The 20,945-nt window shown below is 36.9% G+C and overlaps 1 protein-coding gene across 16 annotated transcripts in view; it reads right to left on the reverse strand.

Annotated features, from left to right (window-relative positions):
* ptprk (protein tyrosine phosphatase receptor type K) overlaps nt 1-20,945 on the reverse strand; it is a 103,664-nt gene that overhangs the window by 52,604 nt on the left and 30,115 nt on the right. For all 16 annotated transcript variants that reach the window (XM_032584755.1, XM_032584766.1, XM_032584765.1 and 13 more), the window contains 2 exons: nt 7,563-7,685; nt 1,055-1,215 (listed from right to left, as the gene is read on the reverse strand). In XM_032584755.1, the coding sequence (XP_032440646.1) occupies nt 1,055-1,215; nt 7,563-7,685 (284 nt within the window). The remainder of the gene's footprint in view (nt 1-1,054; nt 1,216-7,562; nt 7,686-20,945) is intronic.

Below are 20,945 nucleotides of genomic sequence, written 5' to 3' on the forward strand. Positions count from 1 at the left end.
TAAGGGCTGGTTACCAGTATTAGCGCTCAGTGAAGGACAAACTAAAGCAGCACGTTAATGTAAGCATTTTAGTTTAAAATACTGTTTAAATATTCTAAAACCATGAAGCCATTGTATTGTTATTCATGGTCGTCACACTGTGAAAAGCTCCCAATGGACCAGTTCCAGTTTGTATCATAACATAAGGCTGCACCATAATAAAAAAGTTTTTTTAAATTACAGTAATTTAATATAAGTACTGTGGTGCTGATAGTAGTTGTGGTATATCTATTATCTCCTTTACAGTCTTTTGCATCTACGCCTCCATCAACTGCTGACCTTCCACATTTTGGTTGATGTCATTCATGTCCAGTGTGAGCATCTGCTGCAGCTAGACTGTCCAACTGGCTAAATATTATGTTAAAATGAAAAATGCAAGTTCAAAACACTTAGAATATATTGCAATTTTTACATTGTGCCACCTGAACAAAAAATATGATCAATTTAAAACTTCTGAAATCTGACAGAAATAAATAAAAAATAAAAAGGAAAAAAAGGAAAATAAATACTAAAACACACAATTTAAGAAAAACTTAATTTCACTCAGAACCAGAAAGTGAAATGGGCTTTCTGGTTAATCAAATTTATGTGTTATTAGGATATTATTTTTATTTCCTTTCCTTTTTCCAAGTTAGCAAACGTAAGTTTGATGCACAAAATGTGGGAATGTTTCACAAAAGAACAGATGACATTTTTCTCTAAATTTTCTTTGTTGTTGTTTTAACTGGAGGGACTCTGGTTTCCATCTACAATTGTGACAAACAAAAGCTTTCATTTGCTTAAATTAATGCATTCCAGCTCATCGAATGTAACCTAAGGGAAGAAAAAAAATTCTTCACAGATGGTGGCTAAGGTTTACATTTGGACTTAATTTATACTTTTTTTCTCCTAGGGATAGACAAAAACTAAATAAAGTAAAGCAATCATTCTCAGACCATTAAGCCGCTACAACCAGAGGCTCCTTCACAAAGGTGGGAAAAAACTAGACGAGTTTCTCTGGATTAGTACTCAGTACCTTCACCAGGATATTAAGGGTTCCTGGGCTGGAGCCATCAGGGCTTGTCAGGAGATAGTTGAAGTCGATACAGTGAGTGTCGTTCTCTTTCATAACTGGCAGCTGAAACCTGGCCTTCTCCCCAACATCATACTGAGAAACATCCACAAACATGTAGGAACCTGAGTGCAGGAAAGGACAAAGCAAAAGTTCAGTAAGTACAGTATGAAGATCAACATCCCAAATAATCAGAAAAAGTAAGAAACTTTTGAATGCAAGCCAAGAATGAGTTCCTTTTTGTGACAGCTGTTTCTGTTTGTGCACACAATACTTATTCAAATCCAGTGCCTAGAGAGACTGCTTAATGGTGCCCTCTGAGGAGGCAGTTTGTGTGAAGACAGTCAGTAGTATGACTGTAGTTGCCAAGAGTGGGCTGTATGCCCACAGCTTGTCTTGCATGTACCTACATGAATAAACCCACTGCTCTGTGTAGGATCTTTTCACCATTATGCATAAGAATTACCCAGAGAGCATTTCCCAGAAAAACAGCAGTAAATTTAACCCATGACTAACAGACGTCTTTCATTTGGGACAAACAGGATTTAAGTCAAAGTCAGCTTATCATTGTGTTTTCTATCTGCTTCCTGGTTCATTTTCTGATACAGATACCTGAGTCATTGCCTCCACAATCTAAACATTTTTGGACTTTTTATTGAATGCTGGGTTTGTGCTGCTGAGACAAAAGTTTGATTAGTTTTAACCAAATCTGTGACTGAGTTTGTTGTGTTAGAGAAGCATCTTAAAGGAACCTCATCGATCAATAAAGATGCTCAATTTCAATTTTACAATGATCAGGTTTCATTGAAACTCTTCCATAAGATGAAACAAAAGTTAGTTCAATGCTAAAATCATAATATAATTGCCCATATGCTTAGTTCACAAAAGAGAAATTCCGTTACTTTAGATAAACTTCCAGTTTATTTAGTAAGTATATTATGCAAACTAGTGCTATCTCTGAACAATATTAATTTGACCAGAGAACCGTTTAAAATATATACTTTTTTTTAAACAGTGTAAATATTAAAAATCTGTTGCCAAAATGCTCCTAGGCAGATAAAAGCTTGCTACAATAAGTTGGTGAGAGGGTGGGTTGCTATTTTGGTCAGAAAAGTCTTGAATCTCGTTCATAAAGGAGTCAGTTTCTTTGGATGAGAAAATTAGTGAAGGCATTTTAGACTTTCGTATACTACTAAGCACTTTAATACGTTATATTCCCAATGGACCACTGCAGAAAATGAAGCAAAAAAAACTTAATCTGGGTGTACAAAGAGCCAGCCCATCCAGATGTTCTACTAATCAGCTAAGACTTTCACCAGATGTTGCTGCTCTGCAATATGATGAAATGCAATACTTCCCTCCTTTGTATTAATTTGATAACCTAACATTAGCTGGTTATAAATGATACATTAGCCAAACAAATTATTTTTATTAAAGGTTGTATTTGTTCAGCAGAAGTAGTATGAAATACACAAGATAACACAAAGACCAGTTTGTTATAGCACTTTCAATTTACTGAGTTGAGCCATTGGACTAATCTTCGACTTTCAGGAATAATATACATTGTTAGTATTAAAAAGAAGAATTGAAAAGATTAGCAGTGGAGCGAGGCAGATGAAAACACCATGTGGAGTGTATAATAGGACATAATTAACAATTACCATTAAGATATCTAAACACAAAAAAGATAAAATGACGTAAAATAGGCCTTGACAATAACAAAAGTTGTTCTATTTTAATTGCATATTGTTTTATACTCAATATGCATTATACAGTAGTCATAAAAACAATTGTGATTATGAATTATTGTTTAGCTAATCTACTGTGATAAAACACTCCCTTCAGAACAAAGCAGAACATTGTGGGCTTTCTACAAAAGAACGCAAGCATCTAGTTATGGACACATCATTCACCACTGTAGTTTTTAGGTAGCTCCTTCTGCTTGATTTCTCCTCTTCTGTTGTTGTTAGTACCAACTTACATGCCTACTTTTGCACAAATAACAGCTGAAAGATGTTTCCCTCTTTATTTATTACAATAAGGTTACTTGCTGGTTGTAACTGTCACCAAAGGTCCCAAAAAGAAAACCAATCAGGAACTAACTGATGAACATAATTCTTATTTCATACTTTTTGGCACTGATGCTAAAATGGTTACATGAAAAAAGTGTCATTAAGATAGCTGCCAGCCAAAAATACTTCTATCAGTTAGAGACCCAGATATGTCAGAGCTCACACAACACTGCAAAATATAACCTTTGGCGCCTTACCAAGTAATTACACTACCTTAAAAAAAGGCAGTATATATATATATATATATATATATATATATATATATATATATACATACTGTATATATATAGAGAGAGAAAGAGAGAGAGATAGATATATAGATATCTATATATATATCTCCAGCAAATAGATAAACAGTGTGTTAAACCTGCTGAGTGATGTTAACATTAACATGATTTCCAGTAAAAGTCCTACCAATGACCTACACAATCACACTAATGATAACAACTAACCTGAGACAAAAATAGCCTGGGAAAATGTGGGTAAGAGACAGTTCATGAAACTAGATGCATTCAAACACGATCTGTGGCATCCAAGCCGACTTCATGATGCCAAGAACATCTGACACCTTAAGTCTGCCAGTTTCTAAAATGGCTGATGCCTTTGAAATGCCAAAGTCGAAAATGGCTCCTAATAGAATGATGACATAATCATGAGCCTGAAAAAAATGCTATGACAGCCTTAAGACCTAAATGTGTCACAAAAATAACAGGTGTGTGGCAGTGATATGGAGAAACAATACAATTATTTGTTTAGTTTAACTATATTTACATTAATTTGATTTAGTTATTTTTCATTTGTTTCTCAACCTGCCAATTATTCATAATAAACATCAACTATCTAGTGATATGTATGCATATACATATGAATTTCACTAGTTCAAAGGCAAAACATGATGAATGTTTATAATTAAAACCAAGCCAGACCAAATGTTTTGCTTTTTATAGCAATGATGACCACTGGAATACATCCACATAAAGCTCTTCAGTTTTCTTCCAACTGTGTTGCATGAATTATTTGCTTTTATGGACCAAATTTATGAAATTGAAAACATGCATCTCAAGTTCAGCAGATGGGAGGAATTTGCACACATTTTGGCATTAAGAGATTAAAGACTTTGTCCTCTCTTCAGTCACAAACACGTCAAGTCCAGAAGAGATCAAACTGGTACAGAAAAACATTTTTGGCAGCACCCCTCCTTCACCTCCACTTCCTTTACCCCTGCCTCCTATTTCCTTCTTCTGCATGAAAAATATCACTAACTTGTAGAAACTTTTCTACATTTACTCAAACTTAATGGCCTAAGTAACTCTAATCTTGCTCCTTGCTCCAGCTATATGATACATAAATATGAGGGCTTTTTTTTCTAACTACAGTATACACATTCAAATCCAAATAAAGAATACAAAAATACAGTAAACAATTAAATAAGCAAAGCAGGACACATTTCAACAAGCTCTGTCCAAACAATCAGGCCATAGCCTTGCTGATCTGACCAACATACAACTTAGGAAGGTGAACAAAGGCTAATTGGACTTAGCAGTCTCAGTGCTCCACAAATCAAGCTTTACTTTGACTGCACTTCAACTGACACCACCACAATTAAGTTTATAGTCAAGGTATACCAGAGAGGCTGTCAAAGAAGGTGACTTTAATGTTATTTTTAATGATGTGTTGATGCATTTCTCGTGATTCATTATTAAAACATCCAGTGACACAGTTGCAGTTTTCATCTTTGTCTTTCTGTTTCTCCTCCCTCATTTGAAAAATTGCTATTGAAAGCAAGTGGAAAAAGAGGAGACTTGGAGAGAAAGGCATGCCAAATAGGTTTAGAGTTTTACTGGCTGACAACATTATGAGTCGAGAGTATCTGCTTTAGTCTGCTGAGCCTCAGAGTTTCAGCCTGTGAATGTTCAACTGGCGCTGCGTTCTTTGCCAACATAGCTTCCCAGCCCTCGCCATGGTGGACTGCCAGCATCAGCCCCCAGCGAGATTACATAGATGAGTTTTAGCTCTTAAAAAATTTACTAACCATCCATGGACACTTAACACATTTAACACTGCCTTTGGTTCAAGGAGTGATTAGTAAGTGGGACAAATAAATCTAGGTTAAAGCAAAAAAAGTTTCCCAATTGCAAATACATTTAATTTAAAAAAACTACCTTAACAGATTATTAATTGTCTTCTGACATCACCTATCATCTTTGAGATGCCACACATTCACAGTAACTCTATAAGAAGACTCTTGGAAGTTGCTAATCTGTTGTTATGCTGAATATTTTTGGAGCTGCCTATTCAAATTTTGCCATGCCTTCAAGGAGAATTTAACAATCAGTTCCAACATAAACATAGCTGCCATGCCCATAGGCCAGACATTTACTGTCATAACTGAAGACTTTCCTCTCTGGAAAAATCCTACTTAATGGCTATGTTTCTAATCCTCTCCGAAGTCTAATTTCCCATTCACTGCAACCACTGTTCCACACCCGGCTGGCATTATTAGCAGCCGGGTGTCAATAATGCACCCGGCTGCAAAGGGATCAGTTCATGATCCTGTACCTTTAGGCAAGGCAGTGAACCAACATCTCCAAGCCATTAACCTGCTTTGCAATCCCTCCGACCTGCTCATTCCACAAGGTTCTGGAGAAGTTAATGCTATGTTAATTCTAGGCATAACAGATCTGCTCCCCTGGGAAAGGTGTTTAACCTCGCCGAGGTAGCAACTCTGCCTACACTGCAGAGTGATATAACATATAATACAAGGCTGTCCACCAATGGATATCTATATTTTGTCATAAACAACTACTTACTAGACACCAACCCACATTTCTAGAGCAAAATCTAAGTCTATGTGAAAGCTGAGGAGAGAAGATGTTGAAATGAACTTTTCTTTAAATGTCAGCAAAGGTGGGTTGCCATGATAACAAGCATCAGAGATAAACAAAATCATTACATTGTCATGGTAACAATGTTGTAATCTTCCCTAACAAAAAGAGGACATGAGGAAAATTAAGCTAAGAAATGACAAAGAGTGAAAGAAACTTTAACAAGAATATTTTTGTCATGTTTTGCTCTTAAAGATCACTAGTCCAACATCTCTACTTCTTTCTTTGAGATTTTAATTTGATAAAGCAAGTTATTATTTGAACATTGCTCAGCTAGTTAATACTAAAACATTTTTCGTTTAACACTGTAAAGTAGGCAACCTTGCCTGTTGGCCGCTGTTGATTAATGACCTCATATTCTGTTAATTAGACACTCGGCCCTGAGGCAGAAAGATTTAATTTCCCGTTCATCATCATTGCTGAGAGAAAAAAAATCAACTGATTGAAGAGGGGTAGAGGAGAGAAGGAAAGGACAAGAGAGGAGAGTTAAAAGAAGGAGAGTTATAGTCTGGAATAAAGTGTTAAGCTCTGATAGAAAAAAGAACACTTGTTTAACGTAAAATGTCTGCATTTCACTTTTCCTTCAGCCAAAGCATTTATTATAATATACCTGCAGAATTTGGAACAAGTTTCACAATAAATATAATTGAACAGAATCATTAAACATCAACACATAAGGAGGATTTTGTCAGGGTTGGCAAAGTAGTTAAACTTGTTGATACCGAAGTAAGGCACTATAAGAGACTTTCAGAGAAGTCATAAAACATAGCCACAGGGTTTACAAAATGATTGATGATAGACACAAGACAAAAATGAAAGCATGCTATGTTGCCCTGAAAACATGAACTCCTATTTTCTCTTTTACTATTAGTATCAGGAGGGACTTTCCTGAGTAAAAAAAAGAAAGAAAGAATAAAAAGCTCACAAAATCATATGAGCTGGCTTTTTGTGAAGGAGTCAATGTTTTAAAGCTCTTACTTCAACAGTTCATTAAGTAAGATTATAAAATGTTAACAGTGCTAAATATTTTTAGTACACTTGTGTTTATGCTACAGATTATTGCAGGTGTCATTTCAGTTGCCTTATGCATCACATTTAATCAACCACTAAAATGTTCAATCACACAATCACCTACCACTTGAAGCCCCTTTAAAAAATGGAAGTGAAAGTTCAGGCATGACCTTCGACTTCACTATTATAACAGTTAAAGTGCAGGATGGACATTTCATCAAATATCCATAAATAATTTTTTCAAAATATATATATATATATTTCAGCTCTTAAGAATGGCATTCATCATATGTGCAATCAACATCTATTCTATTTTAAACATAATTAATCCAAGGACAGATGGATGTTATTGAGAATTCTTAAATTTAGTTCAACTGTATATGTACATTTTTATTCCAATAATGTAGTTGTTGATATACTACATTTAAATTATTTGTAAAATAATATAAATGTAATCATTTAAAATAACTTAAATCTAATAATATACATAAAGTTGGGCGGTACCTTGTGGCAGGTCTGGTGAGACGTATGGCACTTCTTGGGTGTTGATGTGTGTCCAGTCAAAGTCATCATAAGGGTCTTGTTGGTAGTCACACTGAGAGAAACCCTCGTCAAATGTACAGCTTCCTGCAGACAAAAAGACATAATAAAGTTGATTTAATCTGAACAGAAAGATGGCTTGCAGAAATAAAAGTTTACTTTGATACCATATTCATTTTGCTCTCCCTCTTTGGTTCTTTCCCATTTGCTTTCTTTCGACAAATGTCTGTTTGCCAGAGCTCATTAAAAAACCACCAGGAGTTCAAGCTCCATCAGTCATCACTCAAGGCCAATCAGGATCACCTCTGACTCAAAGCAACAGAGCCTTCAGCTGATCATCTGAGCCCATCACCACAGCCTTGGGCTAACCATGTGTGAGCTGGCCGCCTCTGGCTCCGCCTTACCAGGAAGTTGGCTCTAACACAGAGAGACGTCACTTGTCCCTGACAGCTAGCCGAACCGATCGACCCGCAGTGATATGTGGCTCATGCTGGTAATATCGCTGATAGGAACAGCATGCTGGTCACTACTAGCTATCTGATTCATTGACCTAGTGGTGATGCAGAGCTTGTGTTAATAAAATGGCTGGAAGGCACATGGATAAGAAAAGCCTCAATACCATCTGATTCAAGTCTTTGCCAGTTAGTGAAAGAGAGGTGTCCTTTGTATCCTTCATGAGCTAAAGTAGATATGGATGGCATGTAAAAACCTGTGGAGAAATCTTTAGATTATTTGTAAATTCTGCAAAGTGAATGATGTCCTGGTTTGCTGCCCCATTTTGCACTATAAAGATGGATACATCTTGAGTGTGCAAGTATATTTTTCTCATACCAATAAGTTTCTTGTGACCAGTTGGTCAATGGCTGGTTAACCTAAAAATGGTCTGTTTCCAGCTACTTGTCAATCCATAAGTTTCTTGTGCCTTCTGTTGAAAAATAAAGTGACAAAAATATAAATGAGTCTTTTAATATTGACTGAATTTGCTTCTAACAAAGCTAATTGAGCTATGGTACCATTAGAAGTGGTATTTATAACAGATGGATTGACAAGTAGCTGGAAACGGACCATTTTTAGGTTAACCGGCCATTGACCAACTGGTCACATTTAAATGGCACATCAAACGGCAATAGGATGTGAATTTGTCCCCGACTTTGGAACATTTCATCGAACAAGGGAAGAGACGAATGCACCTGGAATTTACCTGAAAGGATGAGCAAAGTTGTTTTGTTTTATCCTTTTGAGCTTCCAGCCTCTGTCTGTAATAAAAGATAATGGATTTGGGAATTTTGGCAACCTATTAGAAATCTCAGAGCCAAGAAAATGGTCTCCACTCTACATTACATCAAATGAGACTGCTGTTTATTGTAAGTAATCCCAGCTGTTTTACAATGACTGCTCTTTTACAGGGTGATGTTTCCTCTCCTTTAAATAAAAATAATTAATAGGAATGCTTTTAAATGAAGTATTCTGAAACTAGAATTGACTCAAATCAGTATGGAGCTTTGTAATAAAACTGATAGATCCATTTTTAAAATAACATATACTTTGTGTTGAACAAAAATCATATAATCTCAGTTAAAAATAAGGCAGTCAAACATGACACCATATTTGTAGCCCTTCAACCTCAATGGTTGCACTTTTTTGGGGAAAACTAGATATTAGAGTTTCTCTGTTGGAGTCTTTAATCATCAATAGAAGAAAAACCTGACCGTTTATATACAAAGTGCACAGTAAGAATAGCATGAATATGAGGCTAACATCTTCGAAACCAACATCAAACCTGAATATTTTATTCTGTCGTTTAAAAACGAATTTTTTCCAGGAACCTTTGCTTTCGGAATCTAAAAGTTATGAAAGAAAACAAAAAAAAACAAAAAAAAACATTCAAATTCAATGTTTAAAGATGACTGAAAAACTACAGAAGACATAGGTTAGTGGGAGGAGGTCACCTTTAAGCATTATCAGCAACCAGCACTGTCGGCAACATAAATCTCCTGGTATTCATTTAGGAGTTAAAGCTTCACTACCTGTGTCCTAAAGCAAATTGTGGTGGATGTGATGGAGAGCAGAACGACAGGCCCTCAGATACCCTGCTGATCCGAGCTCCTGCTACAGAGGCATAGCAAGAGGTGACAGACGCCGCCAGAGGAGAAACAAGTTAACATCAAACTAAGCGACTGTCTTCGGCTGGCGGCTGCATAGCTGGCTGTGACTCACAGCCTCAGAGGGACACTGGATCACATTCCTCTCAGCGACATCCTTTAATTCAGCTCCTCTTTGTGAAAATCAGTTCAGTCACAATCAGTTCAATTAAGTCTTTGTCACGGCAGGTTACCAAAAGACAGGACAAAGGAAGTGCAGCATATACCAACATGATGACTTTTTTTTTCTATTCTATAGCAAACGACTTATCCTATAAATAAATTTACAGCTTTTGGATTAAGAAAAATTACGTATATTCTCCACTTTTGACGTCAAAATGTTTGTGTCCATGTGCATGTTGTGTAAAACTGCAGGATCTCTTGGTCCCCAACAGTGTGTGTCAGTTTACATCTTGCTGCTATGCAGTTCTCTCTGCATGGTTCAAAAGAGCAACGTGTGAAATGCTGGTGAGGTTGCAAGTAGAGTTCCAGAAACATTTATTGGAAGAATGCAGATTTTGGGGCTAGCAAACCAGTGGGCAAACCTGGGTGAACCCATCATCTACACAACAAACCATTTTTCAATTACAATATACAGTACCTTTCTGTATTATTTGCATTCAAATGGTCATAGGGCAAGAATGGATTGATTTTTATATCTTGTTATTGTATTCATTTTCCTTACCTGCTTTGTTCTGCATGCAACTCAAAGTTTCTGCAACCTATCTTATAACCTATACTGGATTCTGTGATAGAAGGTCACCCTGGACAGTAGTTTATTGCAATGTTTATCGGCACATCAGAAAAATAATCATTTTGATTTACACTTTACTTTTGGTGAGCTAAAAGCTCTAGGCTCTCAAACTTGTACTGTTTTTACACTGAGAGATGCAGCTATGGTACATCAAATACAAAAGGACAAATAAACTAAAAATCAAACCAGCATTTTCATGTCTTTTTTTTTTTTATCTGATTTTGTGCAAAATTGGAGCAAATCTGTTTGCCCATGTTCTGGCATTTTAGGGGCACTTAACCTTGGGTTGTACACTACAGAGTTTTTGGTCTTCTTTCACCTCTTTAATGCTACATTCATACTACACTGGCTGGATTTAAGCAGACCATGCTTTCAATTTGTGTTGTTTATCAGAGGTTCTTCACCTTGGCTCAGAAGAGAATAAAACATTCCAGTGCTCTAAATTTTCATTCACTGGGTTAAGGAAATTTGTTCAAACAAAGAAAAATCCTCACCTCTTGTTTTACATCTCTGAATGACATACTAAACCAAACACACTATGCGTGCGTGCATGTGGGTGTGTGATTGAGGTGCAAAAATAGCATGAAACTGTCTGTACACATACAAATATCAAGTTAGCTAGCGCACGGTCTCAGTTAACACTTCTGGCTTTACTAAATGTCTAGCCAGCAAAAGGCAACACAGAATCACTGATACATGCATCTGACAGCAAATCCATGCTGGCAATAATGAGTCAAGCAGACCTTTAACTCATGTTTTGCCGTAGAAGGGAAAAAAGAGTGAACAAAAAGCCTAAATCTGTTCAACTGTCATATTAAACTTTTTTTTACAACTTAAATTTGGCAACAGGATATCTTTTTAAAATCATATTGCTGTCACTAAATCTTATTTCTCACTTTAGTGAAGATTAATTTTACAGTTTTGTTTACTTAGGATGATCTAAAAAAAAATTTCCACAATGCCCGAATAATGAGTGGGATAATTTTGTATTACTTAATTTTTCAAATTCAGAAGAGTACATAGAGTAAGATCACTGTACTATGCCTTTAAAACTTAAGGTTGATAATGCCATGGCATGCAAGCTTTTAATCTTTTTTTAAGCTTTTAATCTTAATTAACAATATGTGAGTTAATTGGAGGCACGCTTATGGATGAATTTTAAGCCAACACCTCAAACACACTGCTTCCTTGTGTGATTTCATGGAAAAATGAAAATTAGCCGGCCAATATATCAGGAAGAAAACCTGGGAGAACTCCAAGCTTGGTTCATTCTTGCATACTATTCCTGTACAACTAAAAGTGCCAAGTTCATCTGTTCAGACAATTGATATCTGAAAGGACTGAAAGGCCACTTAGAGAGGAAGAAGCCAACTCAACATGATGAGTCTTCTAGCGGACAGAGATCCTAAGAATATCACCAAATATTTTACAAATTAAACAACAAACCGTCGGTATGTGTGCAAGTCAGCCATCAGAACAGATTCAGTTGCACTTGTTCTGACAGGAGGAATGGGATGAAATGTGAGCATGTGAGTCTGATATCTGGCACTTTGAAATATTTTGGTAATCTTGTCTGGAGTATAACAGAAAAGATTTTGTCTGTCAGACTTTGAGAAAAAACAGCTACTGTAGTATAAAATATCATTGGAAAATATGTATTTGCCCTCATGAAAAATTCCAAAGCTTTATTAGAAGAGTTGGCAACACTGGCTATAAGGTTCACCCTTTTTTTTCCTGGAATCTGTATTTTTCACAATGTACTAATGGAAAAATGTGGTATAACTAATCTTTACAACAGCTTTCAAAGCGCATGTATATGCATGAGTACTTGTCCAGATGGGTCATTATTGCCACCTTCTCCTACATTACAAGGACACACATGCACACCCGCGTTCGCGCACAAACACACGTACAGGGCAAGAGAAAGAATGAGAGAGAAACACACGGACTGCATGTTAATCACTTCCTAATCAGCTACTCTGATTGGTCCTCTCACTAATAAAATAATGGTGACTCATTTGCATAATAAAATAATTAGAAGGACTTGATAAAGGCTCAAGGGCAGAGACAGGAAACCATACACACACCCACTCACACATCCACAGCGACACAGGATGGCTGCAGTCTTCTCTAAAAGACTGCTGAATGGCATCAGACAACATCTGCCACCATCACTCAAAATCATTTTGTGTTGATTTGCATTGACCTCCACCTACATGAGGTGAAACAAACAAAAGCGCTTTCACTAAAACGCTTCAAAAACATGGATCTGTACGTGCCCTGGAGGGCTAGAGGGAGTCCTAGGAGGTAAAAGGGGCATCTCCCAATTGTTAGTGTAGATCAAGATTATTACTTGGCAAGGACCAGACGGTGTTACAATGGATAGTTTGATTAGCTTTTGCTCCCCTACAGTAATCTCACTGATCTGCAGAAGAGGCTGTATTAAATCAGATCTAACAACTTCTGTGTATAAGCAGAAGTGTCTTCCCCCCCCCCCTGGAACATTCAGGAACATCCTTTACAAGGTCTAAGCTAAAACTGAACTCATCATCAAATCTAAAAATCCAAAGACAATATTAGTTTCTTGGTACAAAATATTCATACTGGGTTATGTCTTACTGAAACTAAGACTGAAGGCAAGGTGATGAAATTATATGGGTACAGTGATAGTGTGGCCTTGATCATATTTTAGCTATAGTAGTTTTAAACTGTTATGATATATCTGACTCTAGACCCAAAACAGTGACACTGTACTTGGCTCTATTGTCTTACATTTTATTAAACATTTGGTCACTTTTCAGATCCCACAGAAAGACACATTTCTGCAGTTGGAGTATCAAAATTTATGGCTCCAATAAAAACATGCTATTTGTATGTCTTATACAATAATAATAATAATAATAATAATTATTATTATTATTATTATTATTATTATTATAGGCAAATCAGCTGAAATCAGGCTCTGAATTCTGAACAGGGAATCTGTTGTAAAGTTACAAGTTCATGGAGATTATTAGCATGCAAGAAATGCAACTTCACTGAAGTCGAGTTCACTACATCATTATGTCAGAATAACCTTCATGACCCGAGTGTCTTCAAATAATGATACTTTTTTTTTTATATCAGTGCAACTTTTTTTGTATCTGTCCACACTAAAAATCCTTCAAAAGCTCAGAGGACTGTAACATTGTTAGAGGTCAGCTGGTTGAAAACATCTTCACGTTTTAGCCCTGATTGTGAGCCAAGATGAAAACGTCTAAATCTGCTCAGGAATCTGAAGGACCCAGGAGAAGACACACTATCTCACCCTCGCAACAAATTCTGTCTATAATCTACATAAACTACAAACCCTCTGCCTCCTTCTCACCACTCTGTCTGTCTAGTATTTATCAGAAGAGCTCTGTTTCAGTCTGTTGGCAGAGATGTTATCACCGGAGAGCAGATAAGACAGCTTGAATGAGGGAAGGTGAAGCAAAGGGGAAGGGTATGGAGAATGAGGTGAGAAAATGTAGCACTGGGACAAAGAAAGGGGGAATTTCAAAGAATGAAGTGTGAATATTGTAAATAAAGTAAATAAATAACTGAACTGTTCTTAAAGACAAATAATAACACATAATCTTCACTTTTAAATTACTGCAATTCTGACCTCATAATTTTGAGAGCAGACCTGAAATTATATTCAGATATAACTTTTAGATTCCAATGTAGTGAAGAAGTCTTAAAATGGCCAAAAACAGAAAAGTTAAAACATTCTTTGTGTAGTTAATAACAGTAATGTAGAATGGTGATAATAGCACTATTTTGGTGCTATTGGTGAACATTCTTCACTAAGTAGCCCTGAAGCTGACTATCTCAAGGACACTAATAAAGTTGTACCTTATCATTTACCCTATGTGTCGTCTCTACTTCTTGTACTTTTTGTTCACTGTCTCTGCCTCTTGTTCTCTCTCTCTGGCTGTCTGAGAATAGGTGAAATTAGCCTGAAATGATACAAGGTGACATCAGAGAAGCATGCACAGGCACACACATAGACAAGCTCCCACTTGTCACGCCTCAGTGGACCTTGTAGCGCAGCGCCAAGCCATCAAAGCCAAGACCCAAATACATACACACCTTGGGTGTTAAAACATACACGCCAGCTCGCGCATTCACACACATAAAAAATATAGCAACACACCGACACGCACACGCCGCCGCACACAGTGACACCCATGAACGCTCAGTGCAGTACTTTAATTGGAAGTGCTGAAGGCTGAAGAATTTCTCCTTCATCTCACAATGTTGTAATTGAATCTGAAACTTACATATGTGTGAGTGTGTGCTCGACTAATTCATGGGTTTCCATTGACAGCAACAGTAAAAACAGAGATGTGTGTTTTTCAGAGGAGTCTTTCGGTCCTGCCACCCCTGACTATCTTCTCCTCTCACCACTCTTCTCTTAATGCAGATTTTCAATTCAAATTCCAACCATCTCACTTCTTTTTTTTATTTTTTATACAGAAAGCTTGTGATTTGGCTGCACTGACTGTGAAGGGACAGTTGTGATTCCCACCACTGTGTAGAAACCACATTTCACTGACTAACATATGAGGATGAAATGAGCTTGATGGTGAATAATGTTAAGATGAAGAATCCTGCTTGCTCTATTTTGAGTAATCAACTTTGTAAAATACAATCATATAATTAATATTAACATAAATAAACTGTTACATGTTGCTCAAGAAAGTATTCATAATCCTTGACTTTTCCACCTTTTGCCATCTTAACAGACGTCAATGTAATTTACTGACCAGCTTTCTTGTCCCTGTTAAAGTAAAGCATCGCAAAAGCATGATGCTGTCATCACTATGAATAGTGCGCTCATGTTGGCATGCGGTGTTACATTTTTGCAGCGTATAACATTTTAGATGCAATCTAAAGTGCATCTAAAATGCATTTTAGATGCATTTAAATGAACAATTTAAATGTTCATTTAAATTGAACATCTAAATGTTCAATTTAGATGATAGATTCTGATTAAAAAGATGGATTGTGCTCACAAATGAAAAGATTTTTGACTTCCCAATTATGCGATTTGCTTTGAGTTTTCTCATAAAAACATAATATATTAAACTTTCAGTTTCAATTCAATAATATGCTTACCTGTAAAACAGGAAACAAAAAACAGCATCAAAATGTAACAGATTGTGTGTGGCTTACTAATGACCAGCTCCGCTGTATTGCAATAGAAAAAGGAAGAGCCGGTGTAGAGAAAGTTACCTACGCAGCATTGCTATTCAAAAGGCTTAGTCCGATAATGGGAAGTACTTAATTCGCACTCTCTGTGTTTGTTACATCAGAGACTTTAAAAAATATTGCCTCAAGGTGAGCAGGTTCAGGCTCAGTTTGACTTGAAAGGCATTTACTCTGATAAGAACGTTTGAACATGAATGAGTGTGTTGATTGGGCGCCACCTAATTACAACCATTTTTTCCCCCTCCCTTTTTATCAAATGCAAGGCGGGGGGGAAATCGGAAACTTTCCAGAACTCCAAAATTACTTTTTTTTTATAATATAGTAATTAATTAAGTTTTTTATTATATTTTTGGCCTTTTACCCAACTTTTTACAAGTATCTCATGTTGCCTTGTGATAACAAAATGAGTGTCTTTCTTTTGAACCTTTCTTTAGTTGGATGTTTTTCACCATTTGTGAACACTTTATTGCCTTAATGATTAGGTGATTAATCAAAGCAGTAATCATTACTTGCAGCCCTTCAGAACACTCTCATCTGAGAGGCTGAAACAAATGAGTGTCTATTTAATTACAGATTAATCATATAATAGTTTCAGCAGTAGGGCTAGTAGACTTTCATTACAGATTAATACGCTGATCATTTTTCAACAAACTAGGCCATCCTAAAGAATATAGATGCCAAAAATTCTTAAGTTACCCACTAAAATTTCCAAAAACCCACGCCACCTTTGTTTAGTGTCTTCATTAGCTCTATTAAAGTTTAAATTTTGCATGGCAGCAACTTAATTAAACACCCTAAATAATCTGTTTACAGTCAATAGGACACTTGACCTGGAAATACATCACTCCTTAATGGCAACACCTTCTCAGTATCTTCTTCTTCATTTTTTATGTTATTTCATCGGAGCTGCATGTTTGTTGAGATAGTTGAGAGAGCGGGTCAAAACCTTCCACAGACACTATCTTTATGATAACACCTCTCTCTTGCCCTTTTGCTCTGTATCTGTCCGCCCATCGTTAATCTCTATTACTATTCAAATGGTGACATTTAAAGCAGTGTCACATGCTGACCGACTGGCTGCCAGATAAGGCAGAAGAAAAAAGGGACTAGAGATAGAGAGATGAAGAGGAGACCTGTTTTGTTCAGAGAACATTGGGAAATCTTCCTCACCTATCCATTACCTCGCATGTCCTCATGCTTCCCTGCCTGTAAATGAGTTCACCCAAGAGTCCTAAACGGAGTCAGATTTCCCCATTCTCAGGAAAGTTGAACCATCCCCTCCTTTTTTAGTGTGTTTGTTCACCCATTTACCTCTCCACACACCCACTGCTCTGTTTATTGTCTCCTTGCCAGTGCTGTGCAGTATAAAGTTTAGTAGGAAAAGTGCCACTATGGTTATTCATTGTCAGATATAATGTTTCAGGAATGATAAGATACTTCAACTTTTTGCCAAACATGGCGGATACAGATTTTTGCCCCATTTTGTACCAGTGGCAAGAAAAATGAAACAAAGAAGTTTTATGGCTCACAATTAAGTGCCAAGATGACTTCAGACATCAGTGGCCTATAATGACCCATAAAACATCTTCACAATTAGATTCAATATCAGAGTGTGTCATTCTGAATGAGTCAGGGGGGAGAAATTACTTTGGCTTTAGTCAGCACTGAGCTTAGCTTAGACCCGAGAGTGCAGCTCTTCAAAAATCCCTAAACAACAAGTCTCAACTGGCTGCTTCTCCCCACTCTTCCCCCAGCACACTTGACCTCAAGAATGCTGACTGGCTGATTCACCACAGACACTCAGGCTGCATAAACTATAACCATATTATGACTCAAAGAGGAAAAAATCCAGGAAGGCAATTAATAATGTATTGCAGATCTGCTTGCCAGGCATCTAAACAAAAGTGATCTGCAATTCTGAAGAGTTTGAGGTTTTACTACACAGCTCAAAGAGTGAGAATGTGAGAATCAAGGTAGGTGAACCTTTCCCACAGAGTTATACAAATGCACTGAAAAGGGATCAATGCTGAACAGAATGGGGTCAGAATAATTGTTGGCAGTACGTAGGGCTGGATTTGGGTGGAGCGCAAGCTGCTACACCTGAACATAATCGCATGCCGCCAAAGCCAACAAAGCTTCTTTACACTGCAACACTAAACCGTTCAGCAGAGTCCCTGATAGCTCACTGATAAGTCTCCAGGAGAATGCATTCAAAATAATGCTTTATCCTCTGTAGAGTATTTGAATGAGCCAATCACAGGGGCAGGCATGGGACAGTTATTTTATAAGCCAATCAGGGCATGGCTGAGGTTTTTGGACTGGAAAACAAGTCTGGTGTGGACGAGATAAGAGCAGAACAAACACACATTAAACACTGACCCTAACAGACACACACAAACTGAAAACACACAAGGTAAGTAAGGCCAAATGAAGAAGGACAGTGGAAGTGAGAAGGACAGGGGGGAAAATGATGAGGAAGGAGAGTCTGAGGAGATGGAAACCCTGCAGTGATTTCAGAAAGAAATCCCATCCAAGAGATATAAGTAGGTTAAATCTGAAGCGGCTAGCTTAGCAAGTCAGCACTGAGGCCAATGACACACTGAACTGCCTGGCTGACTTCTCCGATTGTCCAGCAAGCAGGTTCAAAGGCTGCCTGACTGATTTACTGACTGACTGACGGGTGGGTCGGATTTACTCTATCCTGTGTTTGTGCAGCTGAAGCAGTTCTGTTGTTCAGCCTGTCCGACAAAAAGCAGTTCTCCCTGCTGACACACAAAGAACAACCTGAAACAGCACTAATACTGGAGAGATCGGCAGAGATGAAGAGAGAGAGAAAAGACACAAATAAACACATGAAAAAAGCCTCTAGAATATCTAACTTCAAAGCAGAAAAATGGCCTAAAATAACAATTGAAAAATGTTTCTGGGACTTCTGTAACCAATAACAATCAAATATGAAAAAATAGCGTGTCAAAGCAGCTCTTTTATCTGCAGTTGTGACACAGTTCTGTCGAACAACAAAAGATACCTAACGATAGCATTTACTGTCCTGGAGGAAATTTACTTTTTGCTGTGAGCACAGAAAGAGAACAATACACAACGGTGGAAACCATAGGGACTCAAACAAAGGAAATAACATACAAATGGGAGTTACATGCAAGAAAGCCAGAGACCTACCAATGCATGTTCTGAGAGTGTCTGGAGAGCCAAATACATATTATACGTTCCAGTTAGAGTGCTAGGGTGTCTCTGGTGCAGCTTAAAAGTGGTCCACGTTCATTGCAAAGGGGCATAAATAAAAAACACAACTTTACGTCATGATTGTGTGTATAATATGTGTGCATACAAACAGATATGAATACATAAACAAATATACTTAAAGGATTATTTCTATTCTAATTTAAGCATTTTTTTTATTTTTAGTTCCTGGAAAATGTTACTGCAACATTTGCTTTATTTACTGAATTTATTGCAAACAAAAAGCAAAAATTAATTGGCTTAATAACTTTAAATATAATTCTTTTGTTGTTGTTAGTTAAATTCTGTTGTGAATGTTTAAAGCCAAAAGCAAACTTAAAAACAAATTAGATTAACTGAGTCCAAGAAGTATCCTTGACCCAGAATTTACTAGACTAAGGCCAAATTTATTGCTCATTTCAGCAGATATCATGAACAGAAAACAGTTTCTCTTTTGATGCATTACCTATTATCTTATACAATGAAAGTTATGTTTCAAAAAGCCAAATGCAAGTTTAATGGATTAGGATGTCTAACTTCAGACTATTTTGGGGTCTACTCTAGTTGTCATTTAAATCATAAAAGCAAAGTTTTTCTTTTAACAAACTATATATTTTTCCAGCTTGTGTTTTAATTCTATAAACAAAGGTGAAACCAAACACAGTTAAAGTGAACACGGTTTCTCCTTTGTCCCTTTACTTTTTCACACACATATAATCAGACACAATAGCCTGGAGACTAGCGAGAGTACATTCTGCACAGAGTGGATGAATACATTATCGTGTGTGTTGTCACCTTCAGTTTTACAATGTGGTCAAACATCACTTACGGGCTGAAAGAGCTTGGGTCTGGAGACATAAAGAGAGCGCAACAGTGACAGGGAGAGAAAGACGAGACGCCCTCCACTCCCTCCTTTCACAGCATGTGTGTGGTAAATGAGTTTTGGGAGTTCTTGTCTCTTTACGATAGCTGTAACTGGCCTGAGGACAGCTGTTATTACACTTCACAACAGGGAAATGTTATGTGTTCAGTCCAGGAGAAAGACACTATGTGATAATGATTTCCAGAGAAAGACAGTGAAACTTTATGGTCATGTACTTTGAAGTTGTGTCTTTGATTGAAGTATAAAGATATTTAAAACCAGTTTAGTAAAATGTGTACACCAAATAATTCACCTATATCTAGTTGAACATGCCCTTATCTGTCCTAGGACTGACTCATAGGGAACAAAGGCCAGATACATATTGGTTGGTTAATAGGTGTGTGAGTATCTAGTCATAGTTAAATGACAAAGCTCAGTGCAGGAAATAAGTCCAACCGGTTTCTGACTAACATTCAGGTTATAAAGCACCGCCTCGGGTTACTCAGGTTCACAGACAGATGTAAAAGCACACAAACCCCAGCGCACAGACACTAGACACCATTGTTAGCCATGCCCCTTCTCTTGTTTCTTTGTGCTTGTCTGCATTTATGGAGGTCAGAATACAAATAAAAGGGCTTGGGCTAGTGCTTACTAATAAAAGACTTCTCTAGGCGGTTGAGGTTTTGAAATTTTTCAAATATAAACACGCCTTGGATGACACCATCGACTCAGAGTCACTGTCACCATTTTTTACTAAACAACTGAAAGCAATTTAGTTATCCATTAATTTTGCCATTTTTTTGGTGATTGTTATATCATCAGCATTTACAGCAGTGAATTACTTTACAATTACGCTTTTATTTAGAGTTTTCCTTTACCTACAAGTCAGGGTTAAAGTATATAATAATAAATCTACAGAGAAAAAAAAAACTATGTTAAATTGAGAAAGACAGGCTTGCGTTACATAAAATGTTAGTCCTCTACAGTTTGCAGATACACTAAAATCTTGTCAGCGTTGTAAAAACGTCACCTTGATTTTTACTCAAACTGACAGGAAACACTGTCCCTTGTAAGTGGAAAATGTTTCCTGACCTTGACAGAGTATCCAACCATTGAAT

This window comes from Xiphophorus hellerii, chromosome 15, assembly GCF_003331165.1.
Source record: "Xiphophorus hellerii strain 12219 chromosome 15, Xiphophorus_hellerii-4.1, whole genome shotgun sequence".
NCBI classification, from domain to species: Eukaryota; Metazoa; Chordata; class Actinopteri; order Cyprinodontiformes; family Poeciliidae; genus Xiphophorus; species Xiphophorus hellerii.